This window comes from Echinococcus granulosus (genome assembly GCF_000524195.1).
Source record: "Echinococcus granulosus chromosome Unknown EG_S00067, whole genome shotgun sequence".
Lineage (NCBI taxonomy): Eukaryota > Metazoa > Platyhelminthes > Cestoda > Cyclophyllidea > Taeniidae > Echinococcus > Echinococcus granulosus.
In genome coordinates, this window is record NW_020170447.1 from 337,755 (window position 1) to 356,418 (window position 18,664).

An 18,664-nucleotide genomic window follows, 5' to 3' on the forward strand; every position below is an offset into this window, starting at 1 on the left:
GGAAAGCATCTCCCTATAAATGCCTCAAGATTTGCACCTATGTTTTGTATATCTCACAGTTTAAGACACGTTTAAGCACACTTAAATGCCAAGTATGTGTGCACTGTTTCACACTAAAAGAATAACTTAGCTTTGTAGTTTTGTAGAACCAAATCTTGCGTATATATGAGCTTTTAATCGTGAAGTAAAATGCCGTGCTAGTGTTTATTCAAGATGCTTAACATCTAATAAGGTAACTTTTAAAGTAATTTAGCTGAATTTGTGGCAAATTTTTGGGTACAAAAATTTGCTTTTGGGCATGGTCGTACCCAGTAACAGCCATGAAGCCTAAATGCTTATTTCTCAAGGACACTTTGGTCCGTGTGTAACCCATTTCCATACTCCCACGCTTTAATTTTCATATGGGTGCATTCGACAACTGATGTATAAATTTACTATGCCTCTTGTGACCCGTCGCCTTCATGGTAATGTATTACAATCCATTGTTATTTATAAGGCTCAATGCCTGACGCCATGGTGAAAGATGTACCTGAATCTTTGCAAAGATACAGAAGCAAATATGTTACGGCATCCAGTCTGTTGGAACAAATTAATGCTGTGCCTCGTGCTCGTCTTTTTCCATCACAGCTCAGACTCATTTTGAAATATCAATCCTTTCTCTCCCTGAATTTTCTCGAGTCTTGTAAAACTGTAGTTTCGGAGGCAGATACAGATTGCAAAGAATTGAGTTCAATTCTTGGTCGAATTTATTTTAACAACGATTCATTCGCTGCCTACACGGATGCTTGTCTCCAAACAGCGGAGGTTTGTAGACATTGCTTGGTCTTTACTCAACAATTGACTTTTTTCCCAAATCCTTTTTTGCTCATTTCAGAAATTTCAAATGCTTAGGTCCCTGATTAATCGCCGAAAGGAATCTCGTATTGAGGAGAATCTGGAAAAGGGCAATGTAATCCTCTCTGACTCCCTCTACGAACTTATCTGTCGATATTTTGCATCTCGAGTGAGTTGTGCCGTTTCCCTTGAATAAAGTGCCTATAGTCCTAATGCCGGAACACTGCTTTTTTTCATGTATCCACAGGATGATTGGCTAGCTTTAGAAAGGTCATTAACATGGCTTCGAGAGGATGGAATTCCACCGACATTCAATATCTGCATCGCCTCTCTCGAATGTCTCGGCGGACTACTTCATCGGTCCATCCACGGGAAGTCCCTTCCAAAGTCACTGAATCACAAACTTACTACAGAGCACCGCCACATTCACTCTTACGTCGAAGAAAAGTCCCTCGAAATTATCGCTTTAGCCGAAAAATATGTAAGGTAGTGAAGTTGATTTATTCCTAAGTAGGGTATCAATGTCTATGAGGATCTTTTGAGGTATCCACGTCAAACGCAATCGCTTGAAAAGATCCTCACGGCTCTCTTCTTTGTGACTCCAGATAGGGAGCCCAGTCTATCTTTCCTTGCTCCCCAGTCTACCACACTTCGGACTTACAAAACTCGGGAGACTACAAAGCGAGTTTCAACTGTGTTAGATAAAACCCCGGTAAGTTCCTAGTCCCTTCTATTTATCCATTTTTATTCCACAACGGGATAACATTCCAAATTTTTTGCTGTTTCGAGTGATAAAGTATTGTTGTTAAAAGTCTTCGTTTTTCTTCCTGATTGGAACATCAAAATCTAGTTTCGTGACTGAAGTATATGTATCTCTCTGATTTCCCCCCAACTAATACTTAAATAAATACCCTTGTTACCTGGTTACCTGGCTTGTCGGTTAAATCAATCCTGAAATCCGAGTTTACGCTTACTTTGCTGTTTTAATGCATGAACAAATTATTCCTCTCTATTTTTCAAAAAGTCGCCCTATTTCTTATCACTGTGGCAAGAGCCGAAAATGTGCTGCTCTTGTTACTGCCCAAAACAGTATTGTTTGAAGGAAATTTCTTTGTTGTTTTAAGTGTTTAATTGGTGTCCGAAACATTGCGTAAATGTGACTTAAATTTGACGTAGTGCTTGCGCTATCTCTTTCAGTTGTCACCAGTGAATATCTTTGCCGATGTCTTTCCAAGTTCCCAAGCTATGGTTGAAGCGTTCCAGGAGCAAATGCACTTGGAAATTATGGGACAGGTTCCAGTTTCTCCTGTGTTACCGTTCTTTGAAGAAATGCTTAAGGAGGCACCGGAAATCGCCAAAACTGCTATTCACTCCTCACACCAACTTCGACATCGCTTCCGTCCTGCTGAACTCGTAAGTTGCGAAGAAATACAGCTACATCGGATTTGCAGTTAGCACCTTTCCATACTGCTGGTAAATGACAGGCATATTTGATGTTTTGTTGTACAACCTCCATTGCTGCTTATTCTTAGTCACTCAAACGAGAATGAATATCCATTTTATATCAAAAACGTTCACCTCCATGTAAGACCTCGACGGCGAAAGTCTTTCCAGTAACGACCATATTTTTCAACATCCTCATCCACATTTGGGGAAGAATGTACACTTTGCGTGGTTTTATTATTGTAACAACTGCCCTACGAAGATGTTAGAGATTTATTCTGCGTTGCTTGGTGTGGTTGTAGAACTTTTAGCATCAGCTTACCACAACCCCTTTTATGATAATCAAACACTGTATTTTTTTGTAGCAAATGCTACTTAGATAGCTGGTATTACACTTTTTCAGCGGCAATCCTTGGAAGCTGAACAGAACACGCATTGGCGACGTCAACTCACTGAAGCCTTTGAGGCGACTTTACAGCGCCTTAAAGTTGCCCATGCGCGTAAGCTCGATTTGTTAAAGGTGATGCAACTTGATAGGCTGGGATGTCTCGATGCAGCTGGTTTTTTTTCATCTTCCAGGCGGGCAAATCACGGCGTATCCGTTTCTGAAAATCCTACCCAAAAAGTCCTATGTGGACCTGATGATCCAGGTAGCGTTTAACCTAAATTATTTGTATCCACTGGGATCTTTGGGTCTCCTCCACTTTAAAATGATTCTTCTTAATTCTGACGTTTGTCCGTTGAGACGTTTGGATCACTAAGACCAACCATATTTTTCAATGAGGGATTCTGTCGTTCAATTGAAAACTCTTGCACATAAGGAAACAACTTCGCTACACATGAGACTGATTAGAAAAATTTTGTCGTCTAGTATCTGAGAGATCGTAGCGAACTCTGTTTGAGGGAACTCTATTTCCATACTGAGAAGATAAGTTTGTGCTTTGGACACTTTCTCCCTACGTCACCCAGTGTAGGAAAAACTACACACAAGTTTTTTCTGCCCTCGTCATCCCAGAATGAGGACTCAAACGGGCGACTACGTGGCACACTTTACTTGCGACCGTTTTTTGTGATAAAATCCGCCTACTTGTTTATCATTTTGCATTCCTTCACTCCTTAGGCGGAAGTGGTCGTCGATATTTACTTGCTACTAATGCGCATATAAGTAGGCAAGTTGTTTTATTTCCTAGGCAATCGATACAATCGTAACAGATACTGCACTGCAGCACGTCAGTAGAAGTCTTTTTCTGCTTCGACTGGGTGAACGCGTTGAAGCTGCATGCGTAGTGTGGCGCAAACAAAATGCTGGGATTCTTGAGGAGGCGAGTGGCGATTACTCATAACACCTACTTCCGAATACTCAAGGGTGTGGTTTTATTTGAAACGTTTGATCTCTTTTAGATGGCCAAAGCGTACAAAACCTATGCAGACATGTTTACGTCTTCAACGCGTAATGTTGAGCATTTTCGTGAGATGTGGTTTCGTGCTTTGCAGGTTAACGCCGAAAGTGGCGCCAGTTTGGTATGCTACTTAAATAAACATGAGTAGATGGGGAGAAGTTCGCCAACATGAACTATTTTGCGCTTGTCCAAGTTTAAAACTATTATTCTCATATTTTTCTAAGGCTGTTACATACTTCTTTTTATCTTCCGTGTGCCAATTCCTCCAACAGCACAAAGTAAATTCTTCTGAAACCTACTTAAGCAGGAATTTTTATTTTCGGCCTCCCTTCAGGATCAAGAATGGCCTAAGTGGAACAGTCACATCCTCCTGACGGTAGGCCATGAACTCTATCGCATTCTTTACGACAATCTGACTTTCAACATTAACGCATTACGTTCTCGAGACGCCTCAAAGGTAGGGCGACAGGAGGCTAACGTTCTTTTCGAGGTTTCCTCCGACAATCCTGGCGAGGCACGCTACGAAATTCGGGTTTGTCATAATTCTTCTCTTCTACATGCACGCCTCCAAGTCGAGATCTACTTTTACAGTATCATTTTTAAAGGGCAATCAAACGTTTTGTTATGATTATGACCTTCGTTTCGGCATTCCAGGTGCACCCAACCCTGCTGAAGTGGTACAGCGCAAGTGATCGTTCCTCCCCTCTGATGTTTAATCCCACTGAACTGCCAATGCTTTGCCCGCCCCTGCCCTGGATTGATACCAAACACGCAGGCTACTTGCTCTCATCGAGTAAGCAAAAGTCGCTTATTAGTTACAGAAAATGAGCCTATACTTTGAGCTCATCGGAGAGCGTTACGGCCGTGTGAATATAAAGTAGCTTTATTATCAAATTGTAAAGGAGCTGTATGGTGAGTAGTGCTGGAGCGGTATGAGTAGAGCCCCTCGCCACCGTCGTGGGGATAAAATCACTGGGAATGCCCACCTCTTATTGGCGTTTCTTCTATTTCCCTGAGGTGCCGCAACGCGTTTCATCCGTAAGCCCAATTACTTCCCTGGTGGTGATGCATCTGCCAACGATGATCTGGATTTTGATATTTCAACTATCCCCTCAGTATTTGATTCCTTGAATGCCCTTGCCGCGTGTCCATGGAAGGTCAATAAGCCGGTAGGTAGTTGAAAAATTGGTCACTTTCTTCAAACCTTTAATAAAAACTAATTCGCTCATCCCTTTTTCATCTTTCTCAGATCCTAGACGCAATGCTCCAAGTAGCACGAGGAGGTGGCGACAAAAGTCTGAGCATACCCGAGACCAAATCCCTTTTTCCCATCCCTCCGAGAAAGTTTGACAGGTATTTCCCGCTTTGGTCAGACAAGTAGCCCCATTTTTTCCACCTTCAGCACTCTCACGCGCGAAGAGCGTATAGCCGCCTACCGCCAGGCACACAATATTCGCAAAGTCCACGACGAGACTCGATCCCTTTGGGCCACTGAAATGTATCGTCTCTCCATAGCCAACCACGTGAGTTTGAAAAAAGTGGCGGCGGAGGTGGGAGGTTTTAGAGGCGTTTTACCTGCACGATTGTCTTCCTTGCCTCTAGTATCGCGATAAGGTGTTCTGGTTTCCACATAGTATGGATTTTCGTGGTCGTGTATACCCCTGTCCACCACACTTCCATCACATGGGTGAGTTGTCGATTACTACTTTGCTGACGGACGCGAGTCACCTCGTCTGTGCAATGTATTTCAACGTTTTCGGGGGTTCGTATCATTTACGAGACCCGGTTTTGTAGGCACCTAAGCAGTCTTTCGTAGTCAGGAGTTTGCTCTTCATTTTTTCAGTGCTTATTAGCTAAAATATCGGGATTGTTTAGTTGCATTCATGGCTAAAAGGCACGCTTGGAAATTTCTTTGATTGATTGGTGTTTGTAACAGATGCGCTGATTTTTTTGTAATGCGGATAGTCCTTACTCAGGGTAAAGTGACGCGATTTTAAATTCAGCCGGAGGTTGCCCATACAGGAACGGACGTAACTGAGGCATCCTTATTTAGTTAGTGAAAATTTCAAAAATCATCATCATATTTAGCCAAGCATAGCTGTCGCTGCTCATTTTGCCTTAGCCGGTGGCCCATTTAAGAACCACTTTTATCCCAAGTTCGGCGGGTTGTGATCTGTGCAGCATCTTACCCAAAGCGCGAATCCGTTGTGTCTTTTTTGAAGGCAAATCTGTATTATCCTGGATAAAACCCTTGTAATTCTACAGGCTTTCTCAGTTGTGATTCGAAACGAAGTTCATTCTTTCAATACTGTCTTAAAAGTGACGCCGATTAGTCAAAAATGCCTCGGGGATTTACGAACCGTTTCGCCTGGTTGATTGAGTGATCAATTGGTGCTTTGAGACGCAAACTGATAGTCTTCAACAAAAGCCAATAGCATCTCGTATTCGCTTCGAAAACGGTTGAGAATCTTGTGAATCTGGTGTAAGAATGGTCAGTAACCGTTGGTTATTTATTCAACACAAGTCGCAAGCGTCTATTTTTATCGTTGGACGACTTTACCGAAAAATTGTTGTCATTCTGGTGTGGAAGTATGCCTCTGAAACCCATTCTACTGAAAACCATTCTTTATCCATTCTATTTTTCTTTGCCAAATTGTGGCTTTACATTCTATCCATGGCGCAAATCCAGTGTCACTCCTCCGGGAATGTTAGCGGTATGTAGGGTTGAGAAGTTTACTCTAGTCGAGATTATTTACTGACTGGAAATATCTTGGCATATCCGTTCTTCCATCTCTCAGCAATGATGTATGGCTTCCTCTTGTTAGAGAGACTGACACCTTTTTTCAAGTGAACGAAAAAGTCAATCTGACGAGCTGATAGGTCTCCTATCGTAGCATTAGGGGTGTCGATCTTTTTGGAAATCTTCCAAAGCAGATCAAGGCTGTCACTGAACTTTCATCTCACAGGCCAACAAAGAGATGACAAATAAAAAATTCTCATTTCTAATTCCTCATATTAGCTTGGTCGGCGATTCCTCTGCAACAAGTGTTTTATTTCACAAAAACGGAGCCTAATGATCTACTTTTTCCCCATCTTTTGAGCAGGAAAAACCTCCCTATGCCTCATCTGTCGTTCGGCTGAACTCACGTCTCTCACCTTTGTATTTTGCTTTGGTCGGATAATAAATCCGCCGCCAGTGCTGAAGGAACGTGGTGAGGCGGGACGGCACGGGGCGGGGCGGACGGGAGGACAGATGGTCGGAAAGTGTAAGGGACCGGGGCCGGGGGGGTTGGGGGCGTGATAGTCCAGCAGCGATTAGACGCACCGTCACGCAAGCCCTTGGCGCCTTTTGGCATTATTTTGATGGTATTAATTATTTGGGAATTTTGTGTTTGCAAAGTATAAAGTACTACCTACTTCAGTCCCTTTGCATCGCTGTTCCGCTGTGACATGTTTTCTTGTGTTAAAGTCGCTCATTGTTGCAATCCCTGAGGGGTAGAGATACCAGCAGTGTCCGGTTGGAGATCCATCTTCACATAATCATGGCAAAAGTTTTTTTTGCCAGAAATGCCACCTTTTGACCTTCGTTAGTGTTCGTCATAGTGTTCTTAACAGGAGACATCAACGAGTCGTTATTTGTAGTCCTCCCATCAAAGCTATAAAGTGTAGCTGTCCAAGGTACTCAAACCAGAAGAACCAGAGGATACAATTGCCGTGAAGACTTTCAGACATTCACTCTTGGACCGTGCAAGCTATTTGAGAAGGAGCACAGTAGCCCTGAAATACGTAAGACCCCTCTTGAGTACCTCATTACCCGGAGTTGCTCAGGATGAGGCTAAACGTATTTCTTTGCATCGATATCAAGACTTTATGGTAAGGATTTGAGGCACCTTTACCACGAAGGAAGAGAATAATGAGAATGTCTAGTTTTTCCAATTGAATGAAGCGTTGGTGCCATATTGTTACGACCTGCTATGTACGCGTGTGGGCACAAACACTGAATAACCAAGAGATCGAAACCTTGGCATGGAGGTCTTCGATGCCGCCAAGGTGGGTTCAGTAGGAGCACAGTGTTTGCAGACGGGCTTGGCGACTGAACTGATCATCAAAGGTGACAGTCACCATTCTCACGAACTTATGTGGTCTTGAATGGCCTTGACCTTACAGCGACGCCGTCAATTGGTTAATGAGGAGTACTCAACGAGAGTTCAAATCGAGAAATATCCTAAAATATTCGAAAACAGCCCGGAAGAAAAAGGATTAACCTTCTAAGTAGTAAATTCCAGAACATTAAAACGAGAAAGTTTTTCTGAGGTTGCAAGTATCCTCAGCACGTGTTTCGTTAACTTTTCGTGGAGAGAAATTAATTCTCACTTCCATTCCTTCTCTTCCTCCACAGGCAGCGACGTAGCACGGGGTCTCATAGTCTTTGCTAAGGGACTCCCGCTGGGGGAGAGAGGTCTTCGATGGCTAAAGATTCATCTGGCTAATCTCACCGGCAATGTCAAACGGTAGGTACAAAATGCCTGCGTCCGCTTAAATCGGAGGCCATAACTTTTGAGTTTGTCTAGGAAAGGAAACCCTATCCATTTGCATACCTTTTCCAGCGTTTAACTAAGACACAGAACTCGTCAGCACAGAAGGATTGGCTAATACGGCTAATCTATCCTAGGCTAGCCTGACTGTCTTAGTACCTATCATGCAACCACCTTGGGAAGTTAGAAATGTTGTCTTCAAAGCTTACAACTGGAAAGATTAGCCTCCTTGGGGAGGTCATGCGTGGATCAGGTGCTTCAGGATAAGGCGCCTCACACACGGAGTGTTCACAGAAATGACTGCTGTGGACCGGAGACAATCATGACCTGGAGTATCAACGACAAGCACGTGAGTGCATATAAAGTGCTGACACTATTCAGATAGCTCAATGACCGAACGTCCATTCACCGTAGGAGTCGTGTACGAAGTCTTCTGTCGATGTCTGAAGGCTTTGTATCTTTCAAAAGAACCTCATCACCGCATATTTTTGCCGTTGTCCGGTTCGATATGTCTGGATTGGGTTTAACCACTACTTATGTGCCGGTTATTAGCCATAGAATAGATTTGCCACCTATTACCACTTGTGCTGCTGTCGCAATAACCTCTCTTGTTTGAACAAGTAAAACAGAAAGTCCCAGTTTGACTTGAACCATCGTCATGCGCCGGTAGCAGTGTACTAACAGCTTACCGATTTTCAGGTAGAAAGCGTCACGACTGCAGGAGGCGGTTTGGAGGAAAGTAAACAACTAAGGTCAGAGATTGATTGCACAGAGCGCCCACGGTCAGGACTTCATGCCTAACTAGCGGCGCTGTTTTTTTTTAACGGGGTCTCTGCCACTTCCTTCTTATTTCCAATTCTCATATCATTATGTCAAGAACTTTCAAAAATGTTTGGCGTGCCTAATGAAACTGTCAGTTTGCACCTACGCTAGGTGGAAGTAAGTCTTGAAAGCTGGCCAAATGGGTTCACTCACACGCATTAACCGATAGGAGGGTGAGATTGCAAGAGTACCAAGCTGGTCTCCCTACTCTTTCACCTACTTTATAAAAGCCTACCTTTTTGAGTTGTTTTTCCCCTGGTTTATGATGCGACATGGTTTTTGAGTTGAAAATTTAGACGAAGGAACCTACCATTGGTTGTACTCGATAGTCCCGTTCACAACCCGGCCTACTACTTCTGAGGGAGACACCATGCCATCCCCAAAAGACTGCTTTGTGTATATTTGACTGCGGACTATTGTTCACTTGTTGAAAGGCGAATAGCAATTATGAATGGGACTTATCTACTTGCTGCAAGACAAGTACAAGGACAGTGAATAAGTTGGAAGAAGTTCTTGATTTTCGAAGGCAGTGCAAGACCTCGTGGAGTCACAAAAAACTGATTTGTGAGAGGATCTTGTACTGTACTTTGTTATGGGGAGTAGGCAATACCTCAGCTCCTCCTCCGCACTCCCCTGACGTTTCTCCAATCTCTAAGCGATGATCATCGCCTTTTCTTGGCATCAGAAGATTACTTACTAGATAGAAGCCCTGGAAGCAAAACAAATACGTTTGGAGCTGTGCTTGGTTATCTGCTTAGAGCGCCAAAAATTTCGTTCAAAGCAGAACTCACAGATGGTTAGTCTCGACGGGAAAGGATTAGATGCTTGGCTAACAGTGATTACTCCAACACGTGTCCAGAAGTCCCCTTTTTCTACCCCAAAAACCCCATGAACTTGTTCGGCATTGCCTTAAAGAATTAAAGATATCGTCATGTCGCTGAACCACTTGAATTTCACTGCCTTCCCTTCATCTCTCTGACCAGGCGACAACACCTTCACCCGATGACTCACCCCGGGACCATCTCAACTCCTCCCACTTCAAACTCGGCCTAGTTACTGGCGCACTGGTGCATCATTTTCAGCTCCTCTCTTGTGTTACCATCTTCTGTGGGAATATTTATTACTCCTGCTCCCATAGTCCCGATAGAGGGACCGAGGGAACAACTTATCGCGGTACAAACTTATCTATCGCCTGATGCTAGGCCTGATGTGGACACCGCTTTCGGCCAAGGAAAGAGTGTAAAGAAGAGTTTTCGAATTCACTGTAGTCAGTAGGAAAAGAGGTGGTGCTTTCAGTACTTCAGACATGGCGTTGATTCGCAAAGAAGCGGTGAATGATAGGCAAAGCTGAATGAAGTGGGAGGAGGCAGTATCTACCATTGAAGTAATTCCAGCAAACCATACCCGAAATCGCACAAACTTTCTTAGTCACTTTATGGTTGTCACGGTCTTAAGTGTTGGGGATAAATACTTGTGCTCCTCGATTCGGATCTTAGATACCCGTCTGGCAGACACTAATGCATTTAAGGTTGTAACGAACTAAAGCGTAAGCGACCTTATCACTTCTTTATCTCGCATCAGACGCTCCAGTCAATGGGAGACACTTTCGAGCTGTCCAATTCACTAAGCCATGGAAACACACACACATTGTAGGACATAATGTCAAAGATGCCCTATGAGTTTGACAATTATCTCCTCTCTAGACCTCAAGACAAATCACAAGGCCAACTGGCCTGCCAGACAGAAGTAGGCGCATGGCGTCCTTTGGATACGGTCAATTAATGCTCCTCACTTTTACTTTTTCCCTTTAAAAGATGTCTTTCTTATGACTAAATCTAGCACAGCCACATTCATCCGTAAGTTATCTTCACGATGCCATATTTCATAGCCTTGCGAACCATTAAACGTTGATTGTTTCAATGTCAAATCTGCCTGTTTTTAATTTTCTCACCTTTTTTACCGTTGCAGTTCCTCCAATGACGAACGAGAGGCCTATACCGACAGCATTTTGGACGAAATTGTCGATTCTGCAGATAGACCCTTCGATGTGAGTTCACCACCTCCTTCGTCTTTAAAGTCCTTGACATCAGAAGGCATAAGCGAGTTTTTGTTGGTAATCCTCTCAACAGCGCTCCAAGCATAGACTCAAATTAGTAGCAGAGCTAGAGGTTGATATGCTCATCCACCACCGGATCGTGTGGGCCGTAGAAGGAGCCGCCATTCTGAAATGCTAAAGGCCACCTCTGAGCAGCTCCTGAAAATCCGGAGTTACAAGAAAAAGTGAACAATTCAATCTCCTAATTGCTGTAGTGGGCAGCTAAAAGCGAAACCTCGGGACGTGCCTCCTTCTCGGAAGCTCCCCTCGCAAGGGTTGAAAACAAGACGATAAGATCTAATGGGAGATTAAGCTATTTGTTTTACTCTTGCATAGGTGATATATCGTCTTGGGGGTGAGCGTAGGGATTGGAATTTGGAGATTTGTTTCCGTTTGTTGAAAGAAAAGAGGCAAAATTGTATTCTTTTTGACAATTATTTTTGCACAAAAATTGCATGCCTTTCATCCAGAATAACAGCTAACAAGGCAGTCTTATTGCTGCACGACCTTGAACCTTCAAAAAGAGTGCTTTTTGGATTCAAAAAAATGTCATTGTCCAGTATTCCACAAGCATTTGACTAATTCCCCTTCGAGTCTTATAAATCGCTTGTACAATTCTGACAAAATTGCAAACCATTCAATTGTTCACAAATGCCTTCATTGCACCCTCTTTCCTCTGACAAGATCACAAATAAGCATTCCCCCCTTCAAATTATGAATGATTGAGGCAGATTTTCCACTTATCAAAGTCAAAAACACGAGAAATACGTCTCTTTTTAGCCTTTTTGTATCTTCTGGTAAACTAGACGCGAAGGGGATTTTATTGGGCGAAGTTGTCCTTCCTTGGGTCATTTTTCTCGACTTAAATGAAGAATTCTGATGCACGGCGATGTAAAGAAAACCTGTGGAGGGAGAGGGAGTGAGCAGTAGACAAAACGCCAAGTGGCCTTTTACTTTATTCGCAGAGAATTGCGTCCAGTGGTTTTTAACTCCTGAATTCACCTTACTCTACCTGTCGGGTTAATGGACACTTTTGAGTTCAACTTAAACAGTACTTCTGAAGGCATAGAATGAAAACAAGGAACGTGGACGGAAATTTCATCCCTTTTTTTCCTTATTTATCCGTTCTTTTGAGTCTGCGTTCAAACCCATTCACCCCGGTTACATACAGCTGTTTCTTTTACTCTGGTCCCGGTGTTGTTTGAGTGCTATCTCATTTCGGTCCCCCTCCCTTTTGGAATAGGCTCATTTTCAAGACTGTAAGAGTCTTTCCAAATGTTCTTACATGCTTTCTCTTTTCCAACACACTTTTTAGGGGCGCGGCTGGTGGCGTGAGCAGGAGGAGCCGTGGCAAACACTTGCATGTTGCCGAGAGTTGACAGCCGCGCTCCGTCATCCTACCTCGCCTTCCACCTACGTCAATTACTTTCCTGTCCATCAGGACGGCTCGTGCAACGGCCTTCAACACTACGCCGCCATGGGTCGCGACGAACGCGGCGCCGCGTCAGTCAGTCTGGAGGACTGTGAACGTCCTCGTGATGTCTACTCTGATGTCACCGAAGTGGTACATATTACCTAGATAGGCTATATCAGAAGCATTACGTTCACAGACAGGGCGATTTACCTGCGTAGCAACAGGATCCGCTATCACTGTTTCCTCTTCCTTTTCTACTTAGCAGCAATTTCGGTAGCACCGTACCAGCTACGGGTTGTTTCTTCTTCTTGCTGCAAGCAGGCCTTTACTTAAACTGGTCCTTTCAGTAGCACCAATGTTTGTATTTTAACCTCATTTTCTCTCCAATTAGTGTTTATCAATTGACATCTATTGAAACGCCATTATAAGTAGTATGTGTATGCCCGCTGATCCAATTTGTTAATCAATCACAGGTAGAGGCACGGCGTCGTGCAGACGCCGCGGAAGGCAACGAGGTAGCGATCGCACTGGAAGGCGCGGTACAGCGGCGCGTAATAAAGCAGTCGGTCATGACAACGGTCTATGGGGTTACGTTGTACGGCGCAATGGCACAGATCCGTCGGCAGCTGCGCGAACTCCCAACCTTCCAGACACCCGCTGGTGCCGACGCCGATCGGCGCCTCGGACCAGCCTCTGCCTACCTGGCACGACTCACGCTATCTAGCATCGGGGCTATCTTCTCTTCTTCTACTGCAACCCAGGCCTGGTTTGCGAAGGTATCTTTATTGCTTACCTTTTAAATTTTTCCATCTGGGCTTCATTTCCCGATGTTTGTAGTCTTCACCCGTTCCAAATCTACTGCTCGTTTTTCAGCGAGTTGGTGATTCACTGCGTGCGTTGTTTCCATCTTTAACTTTTGTATACTTTTAATGCGGTCGAAGATCTTCTGTTCAGTCTGTCTATTTTTCGACCTCATCCCATTCGAGAGGAGCTCTTTCTAGAACTGCCATTTTTACAACTGGCTAATTTAGGAAAGTGCAATTTTTGCCTAGTAGATAAATCAGTCCTTTAAATTCCAGGTTGCAATAGGTTTGAAGAGGTTCTCTTTTTAATTTTCGTCCAATCTATCACCCGATTGTTGCCCGATTGCGCATGTGATTGTTCGTACGTACGCATTCAAATGTGTTGGTCCCTACATTCGGCACCTTTCATCGGGTCCTTTACTATTTAACCTTTATTTTGAAGCCTCGTATCACGAAGTGTTGGTTAGATCTGGTGGACGTGCCTCAAATCTGTCCGCCCTATGGACAAATTTGGACTTGGTTCCATAGCTGTGGGAGCTTTTCGCAGCGTTCACCGCACCGCATTTGGCGAAAGTGTGGCAGCAGAACGTACCACTTACAAAAGGCTAAAGTAAACGGGTCGGTTCTGGTGATGAAACATTTGAGGATAGTCGCAGGATAGTCCTCAAACATTGGTAGTGATGGCGGATTATATGTTGGTGTTGAAAGTATCCTTAGGCTTGGACGTGTGTGATGAAATTGTCTAGCCCATACGCCAGTTAGGAAGAGAGCCGTATTGGAGGCTAAAAGGATACGGGTGTCACATATGTTTGCCGACTGTCTTTCCTTTAGAGATGGATTTCGTGGCGTAATGTTAGGCAAATCCATCCATTACTGGCTATTTCCCACAAAAAACTGCTCCCTGCTCCATACTTTATCCTCTTTTCACTGTGCTTCCTTTGCGTATATGGAATTGTTCACCAGATTTTTATGGGCTGCGCGGCTAATTGAGGTGACGATCTATTCAGCCGATAAGATGCAACTCGATTGTGTGTGAGAGCAACTATTCCAGCGGCCATTGAGTCAGCTGAAAGGAAGTACTTTTCTCACAAGCCGACGCATGACCTCATGCCGCCGCAAAGCTAACTCATGATAATATCTTCCACCGCACTTTAGGATTAAAGCGGAAGGAAGGGAAGTACTGCCTCATCTCATCCTCGTCCATCGTATTCTCCTCTCTTAATGGCAATCTTCCCAAGCTCTAGTGATTTTTATCACCTTTTCCTGGGATTAAAAAATCATTTAGGAGATAGGCCTTAAGCTAATAAAACATGGGATGGAATTGATGCATCGAGCTGGGAATAGTTGCTCGCTTCTAGAGTCAAAGAGGCCTTATACAGTGTGACCCTCGTAGTCAGCTCATGTCTCGTCGAAAAGGTATTACAGCTCAGCGTGAAATTGGACCTTGGGCATTGTTCAAGTGACTTCAGCTGCCTTATGGTTTGTTAAGGATTTTGCTTCCATCCCATCTGCAATCTATCGACTTTATCCATTTTCAGAAGGCGCTTCTTCAAGTCATCATGCCAACTAAATGATTCAAACTACGAGTCGGTTCACGACCGTCTAGCAGCTCAGTCAATTTTTTAGCCTCTGAAAGCCTGTCTTTAGCGTTCCCTATTTCCTGCGATTTGGAGTGAAGCTCCTTTTTAATTTGTCACCTAAGTTCCTGTCTCATCTCCAAAAATGGGCGTGACTACTACTTTTGATTAGTTTGCAGCAGTTTCTTCGTGGTTTGGTTGGATTCTCGATTATAGCTAAAACGTGTCTATCGGCTCATTTACGTCATCCCGTCCAATGGAGATAATACTTCTCTTTTGATTAGGAAAGGTGGTGTAATTTTGAAGCAAGAAGTGGGATTTTGGGAAAGAAAGAAAAGAAAGGGGATGATTTGCGATAGCAGCGTCTTGGTTTGTTAAGACTTGGTTTTACCGCTTCTTCTTGATTACAGCAGTTTACCTTGGCGAAATACCTGCCCCTATTTTGACTAGTTTCGTACGGTATTCGTTTGGTCGATTAAAAGCTTTTTGACTAATGTGAAAACCTTTCTCTTTTAGCTTTCTGTCTTCACTTTTGTTACCACTTTTGCGTCTTCGGTTATTGAGTGAATCCACCTGTGAAGCCTTCAATACCCCACATTCGAGAGAGATTTCTATTAAATTTTAGCCCATATTTTGTAGGGAACCAAGGTGTATAGTGTCCCGAGTCTTCCCCGATGTCGAAAGAAGCCAATACTAAGGCAGAATATGTATTACCAACGTGCAGAATAGCTAGGGATGGGCTACTGGCATGGCCCAGAAGTCATCGGAGATACCACGGTAGTGCCTTAAGCGCGCCCCACAAAAACAAATTGGCGAGTTAAACAAACAAAGCATTGCATAGTCACTCTCGCCTTTTCAGCGTCACCCTCGACGCTCCTCTTGTTTAGCATAGTTGGTTCCCTTAAGAAAAGCACACACGAACCAACTGCGCCGGTTACCGAAGTTGCATGCGGTTGGCGATTCCTGTGAATGTGGAGTTTTGTCCTTTTTGGGAACTGTACTAGAGGAAGGGGTAATGTGCTGGCCACCTTGTATGTTCATCCCTAGTCGTAGAAACACTACCCTAAAAGCATTTGCTTAATAAAGTGCAGTGTCTAAAATAGTTTTACGTCTATTTTTCCTTACCACTATGTTCTTCAGTGTTGCCCAGTCATACGTATGTACCTAGGTTTTATCCAGCTAGTAGGCAGGTGGAAGAGGTATCGCGAGTTCACTTGATTCACGCCTTTATATGGGTCCCGTAAATAGCTCCGTGACGAATTTTTTTGGATGCTTTACGGTTAGCGTTGGCCATCCATCTGTTAGTAGCATTTCCGCAGAACACGGGACTGCGGTAGTTGCCGGAGATAGACGTCAGTTTCAACCCTTCTGTCAGGGGTGGTCACACATTTTCACATCCGCAGCATATGCCATTCTTCCGTTCAATTGGGGTTTAGCACTCACCAGTAGAAATTAGGGTAGTTTTCCACTGGGACCGGAGTCGCTTTCCACTGTCACCGATGTAGTGTTCCGAGTCTTTCAGAAGGACTTCGGGGCTAATAGTCTGACCCAAGGGCCATGCCGCCCAGCAGAAATACAAAGGCGGGGCCTTCAGTGCCCGCGAAATCAACACTAAGAGTTAAATTAACAGCTACAGATTTGGTGCAGTTTTCCCCTTTCATAGTAGAGATTTTGTCTGGTCTCTCACCTAACGTTTTTACTACCTTGTAATATGTCTATTTCCAAAGATGAACTTTTTCTCCTCAAAAATATTTGGTCTTTCTGTCTTCCAAGAATGTGATTTGATGAGAAATCTTGGTCTCATATCCTCCTATTTATCCCTGAAAGACTCATAATCCAACGTCCGATTCTTTTTTATCAGGATTTGGCTTCGCGTGGAGGCATTTCCAATTGCCCTTTTTTGGTTGTGTGAATTTCGCAAATCCTCTGTCCTCTTTTGATAGACTCTCGTCCTTCCCTTCGACCCCACCCCTTCCCACGTCATTATTCCTACTCCCTTCCTACTCTTCTTCGTCCTCCGCTTTCGCCTCAAAATTTCACGAAAATTCACAGGCATGCGCATTTTAAACATAGCGTCAAAAGTAGGTCGATGTGGGCAAAATTACCAGTGGATTCCCAAAGTTGGAAAAAACCCTAACAACATCTCTTTCGGTGTTTGACTCATCATTTTTCCACCCTCTTAGACGGTAAATTTCCTTTAAACTTTGTCATCTCATTCTGATGTCTTTTTGTTTCATCTGACGGCATCCAAACAAGAAAAGATGCCGACTAGAAGTGCTTACCCTGCAATTTCACCCGATTGACAGTGTGGTCTTAGGATGTTTATTTGTTCATTAGCTGCATTACCTCATATTCCCATGTTTCAGCCTTCTTAAGAGTTGTTTATGTGTAAAAACAAATCTCTACCTCCTACACTTCTGAAGCAAGTGGTGCCCAGCTTGAAAAGTGCCAAATTTTACTGTTACAAGACTTCCCTTTCTCGCTTTAGAGGGGGAAGGATTTCTTCCATGTACTGGAGAGGGGGATAGACGATATCGTTCATGTTCTGTCTTTTCATGGCGGCTAAATTGTCTGCTTACCTTACTGTACAGAGGTGGTGAGAATGTTAGCCTCGTGAACGCCACGGAAGATGAGACTGTACACTCTTCAACTGGTCCCACCGGAGGATCGTCGTTCTTGCTTGTTCTTTTAGGTGCAAATGTTCCGTCCAAACACTGCTGGTGGGCTTCTTGCAAATGTTAAATCAAACATGAGGTGAAGTATATCCACAATTTTTGTTTTTCTGTAGTGTTAAGCCGGAACAATGTTATGTGTACACGGAGGCTTGTCTTCATTCCTTTGGTATAACCTTCTAATCCCTTTCCGACAAGAGGCAGGGGGGTTTGAGGCTCCAATTTTTACGCAATTTTCCGTTTACGAGAGCCAAGAATAATGCAATTCTGGAAACCTCCATTTTTCTACCTCACATCTATTTCCCAGGCACCTATCTTGAAAGGTTAAAAGGAATTGCGATATCATTAGGGGAATGAATACGGCGGATGTGAGGTGATACCACCATGTGTAGTCTTGTTATGGGTCATTTTTGCGGCCGCATGAGGACTGGTTCATTAGTTCTGGCTGTCTCTCGAGAAAGCGATCTCCTTGCGCACCCTTCAGTTGCACCGAGTAGACGGATACCTCAATTCCTGCAAAATAATCTTTTTTCAATTTTTGCCATTGAAACGAAACGCCAAGCATCGCTGTTTACAACTGTTGTCGTCGTCTTCGTTGTCTACATTGCTCCGCAATATTTTCAAATCAACTCTAATTGGGATGGGTGATGGTGGTGTTGGCGACGGCGGTGAAGGTGGAGGTGGAAGGGGGAGGCGGAGCGGGAGGTCGTAATAGTTAATTGTGCCACGGCACTTTCCCAATTTAACCTTCACCTCCGCCTCCTCGTCTCCTTTTGAGATTGTCTTTCATGAATTAAATTATCCCATTTTTCCCGTTCATCTGTTGGGGATGGGTGGGTAGTTGTTTTGCCTCGAGCACACTAAAGAATGGCGGTGATTTTGTTGCATTTTTCTTCCAAGAATTCCATTTTGAGTGTACAAAGCGACGATTTCGCTAATCGCATTATGCTTCCCAAAAATTAGGGGGTTAAAAGGTCATATAAGCATAGTTTATCCTTTAATTACGTGGTCAAAAGTCCATTATCAAGTGATTCTGGAGGGATTTAACAATGACTTGCCTATCCTGATG

The 18,664-nt window shown here is 43.8% G+C and overlaps 1 protein-coding gene across 1 annotated transcript in view; it reads left to right on the forward strand. All coding sequences in view use genetic code 11, as the record gives it.

The window, feature by feature from the left end:
• Positions 1-501: 501 nt before the first annotated feature.
• The window catches only part of EGR_06995 (DNA-directed RNA polymerase), a gene marked incomplete at both ends in the record, with an annotated part of 38,888 nt that continues 20,725 nt past the window's right edge, over positions 502-18,664 (forward strand). Inside the window, 20 exons of the mRNA XM_024496244.1 lie at positions 502-804; positions 875-1,003; positions 1,082-1,315; positions 1,349-1,546; positions 2,032-2,247; positions 2,681-2,777; positions 2,857-2,927; positions 3,679-3,798; positions 4,012-4,209; positions 4,332-4,470; positions 4,695-4,846; positions 4,927-5,030; positions 5,080-5,200; positions 5,280-5,439; positions 6,782-6,943; positions 8,077-8,188; positions 11,003-11,081; positions 12,445-12,693; positions 13,017-13,319; positions 16,867-17,004. Coding sequence (XP_024349361.1) covers positions 502-804; positions 875-1,003; positions 1,082-1,315; positions 1,349-1,546; positions 2,032-2,247; positions 2,681-2,777; positions 2,857-2,927; positions 3,679-3,798; positions 4,012-4,209; positions 4,332-4,470; positions 4,695-4,846; positions 4,927-5,030; positions 5,080-5,200; positions 5,280-5,439; positions 6,782-6,943; positions 8,077-8,188; positions 11,003-11,081; positions 12,445-12,693; positions 13,017-13,319; positions 16,867-17,004 — 3,285 coding nt within the window. The remainder of the gene's footprint in view (positions 805-874; positions 1,004-1,081; positions 1,316-1,348; positions 1,547-2,031; positions 2,248-2,680; positions 2,778-2,856; positions 2,928-3,678; positions 3,799-4,011; positions 4,210-4,331; positions 4,471-4,694; positions 4,847-4,926; positions 5,031-5,079; positions 5,201-5,279; positions 5,440-6,781; positions 6,944-8,076; positions 8,189-11,002; positions 11,082-12,444; positions 12,694-13,016; positions 13,320-16,866; positions 17,005-18,664) is intronic.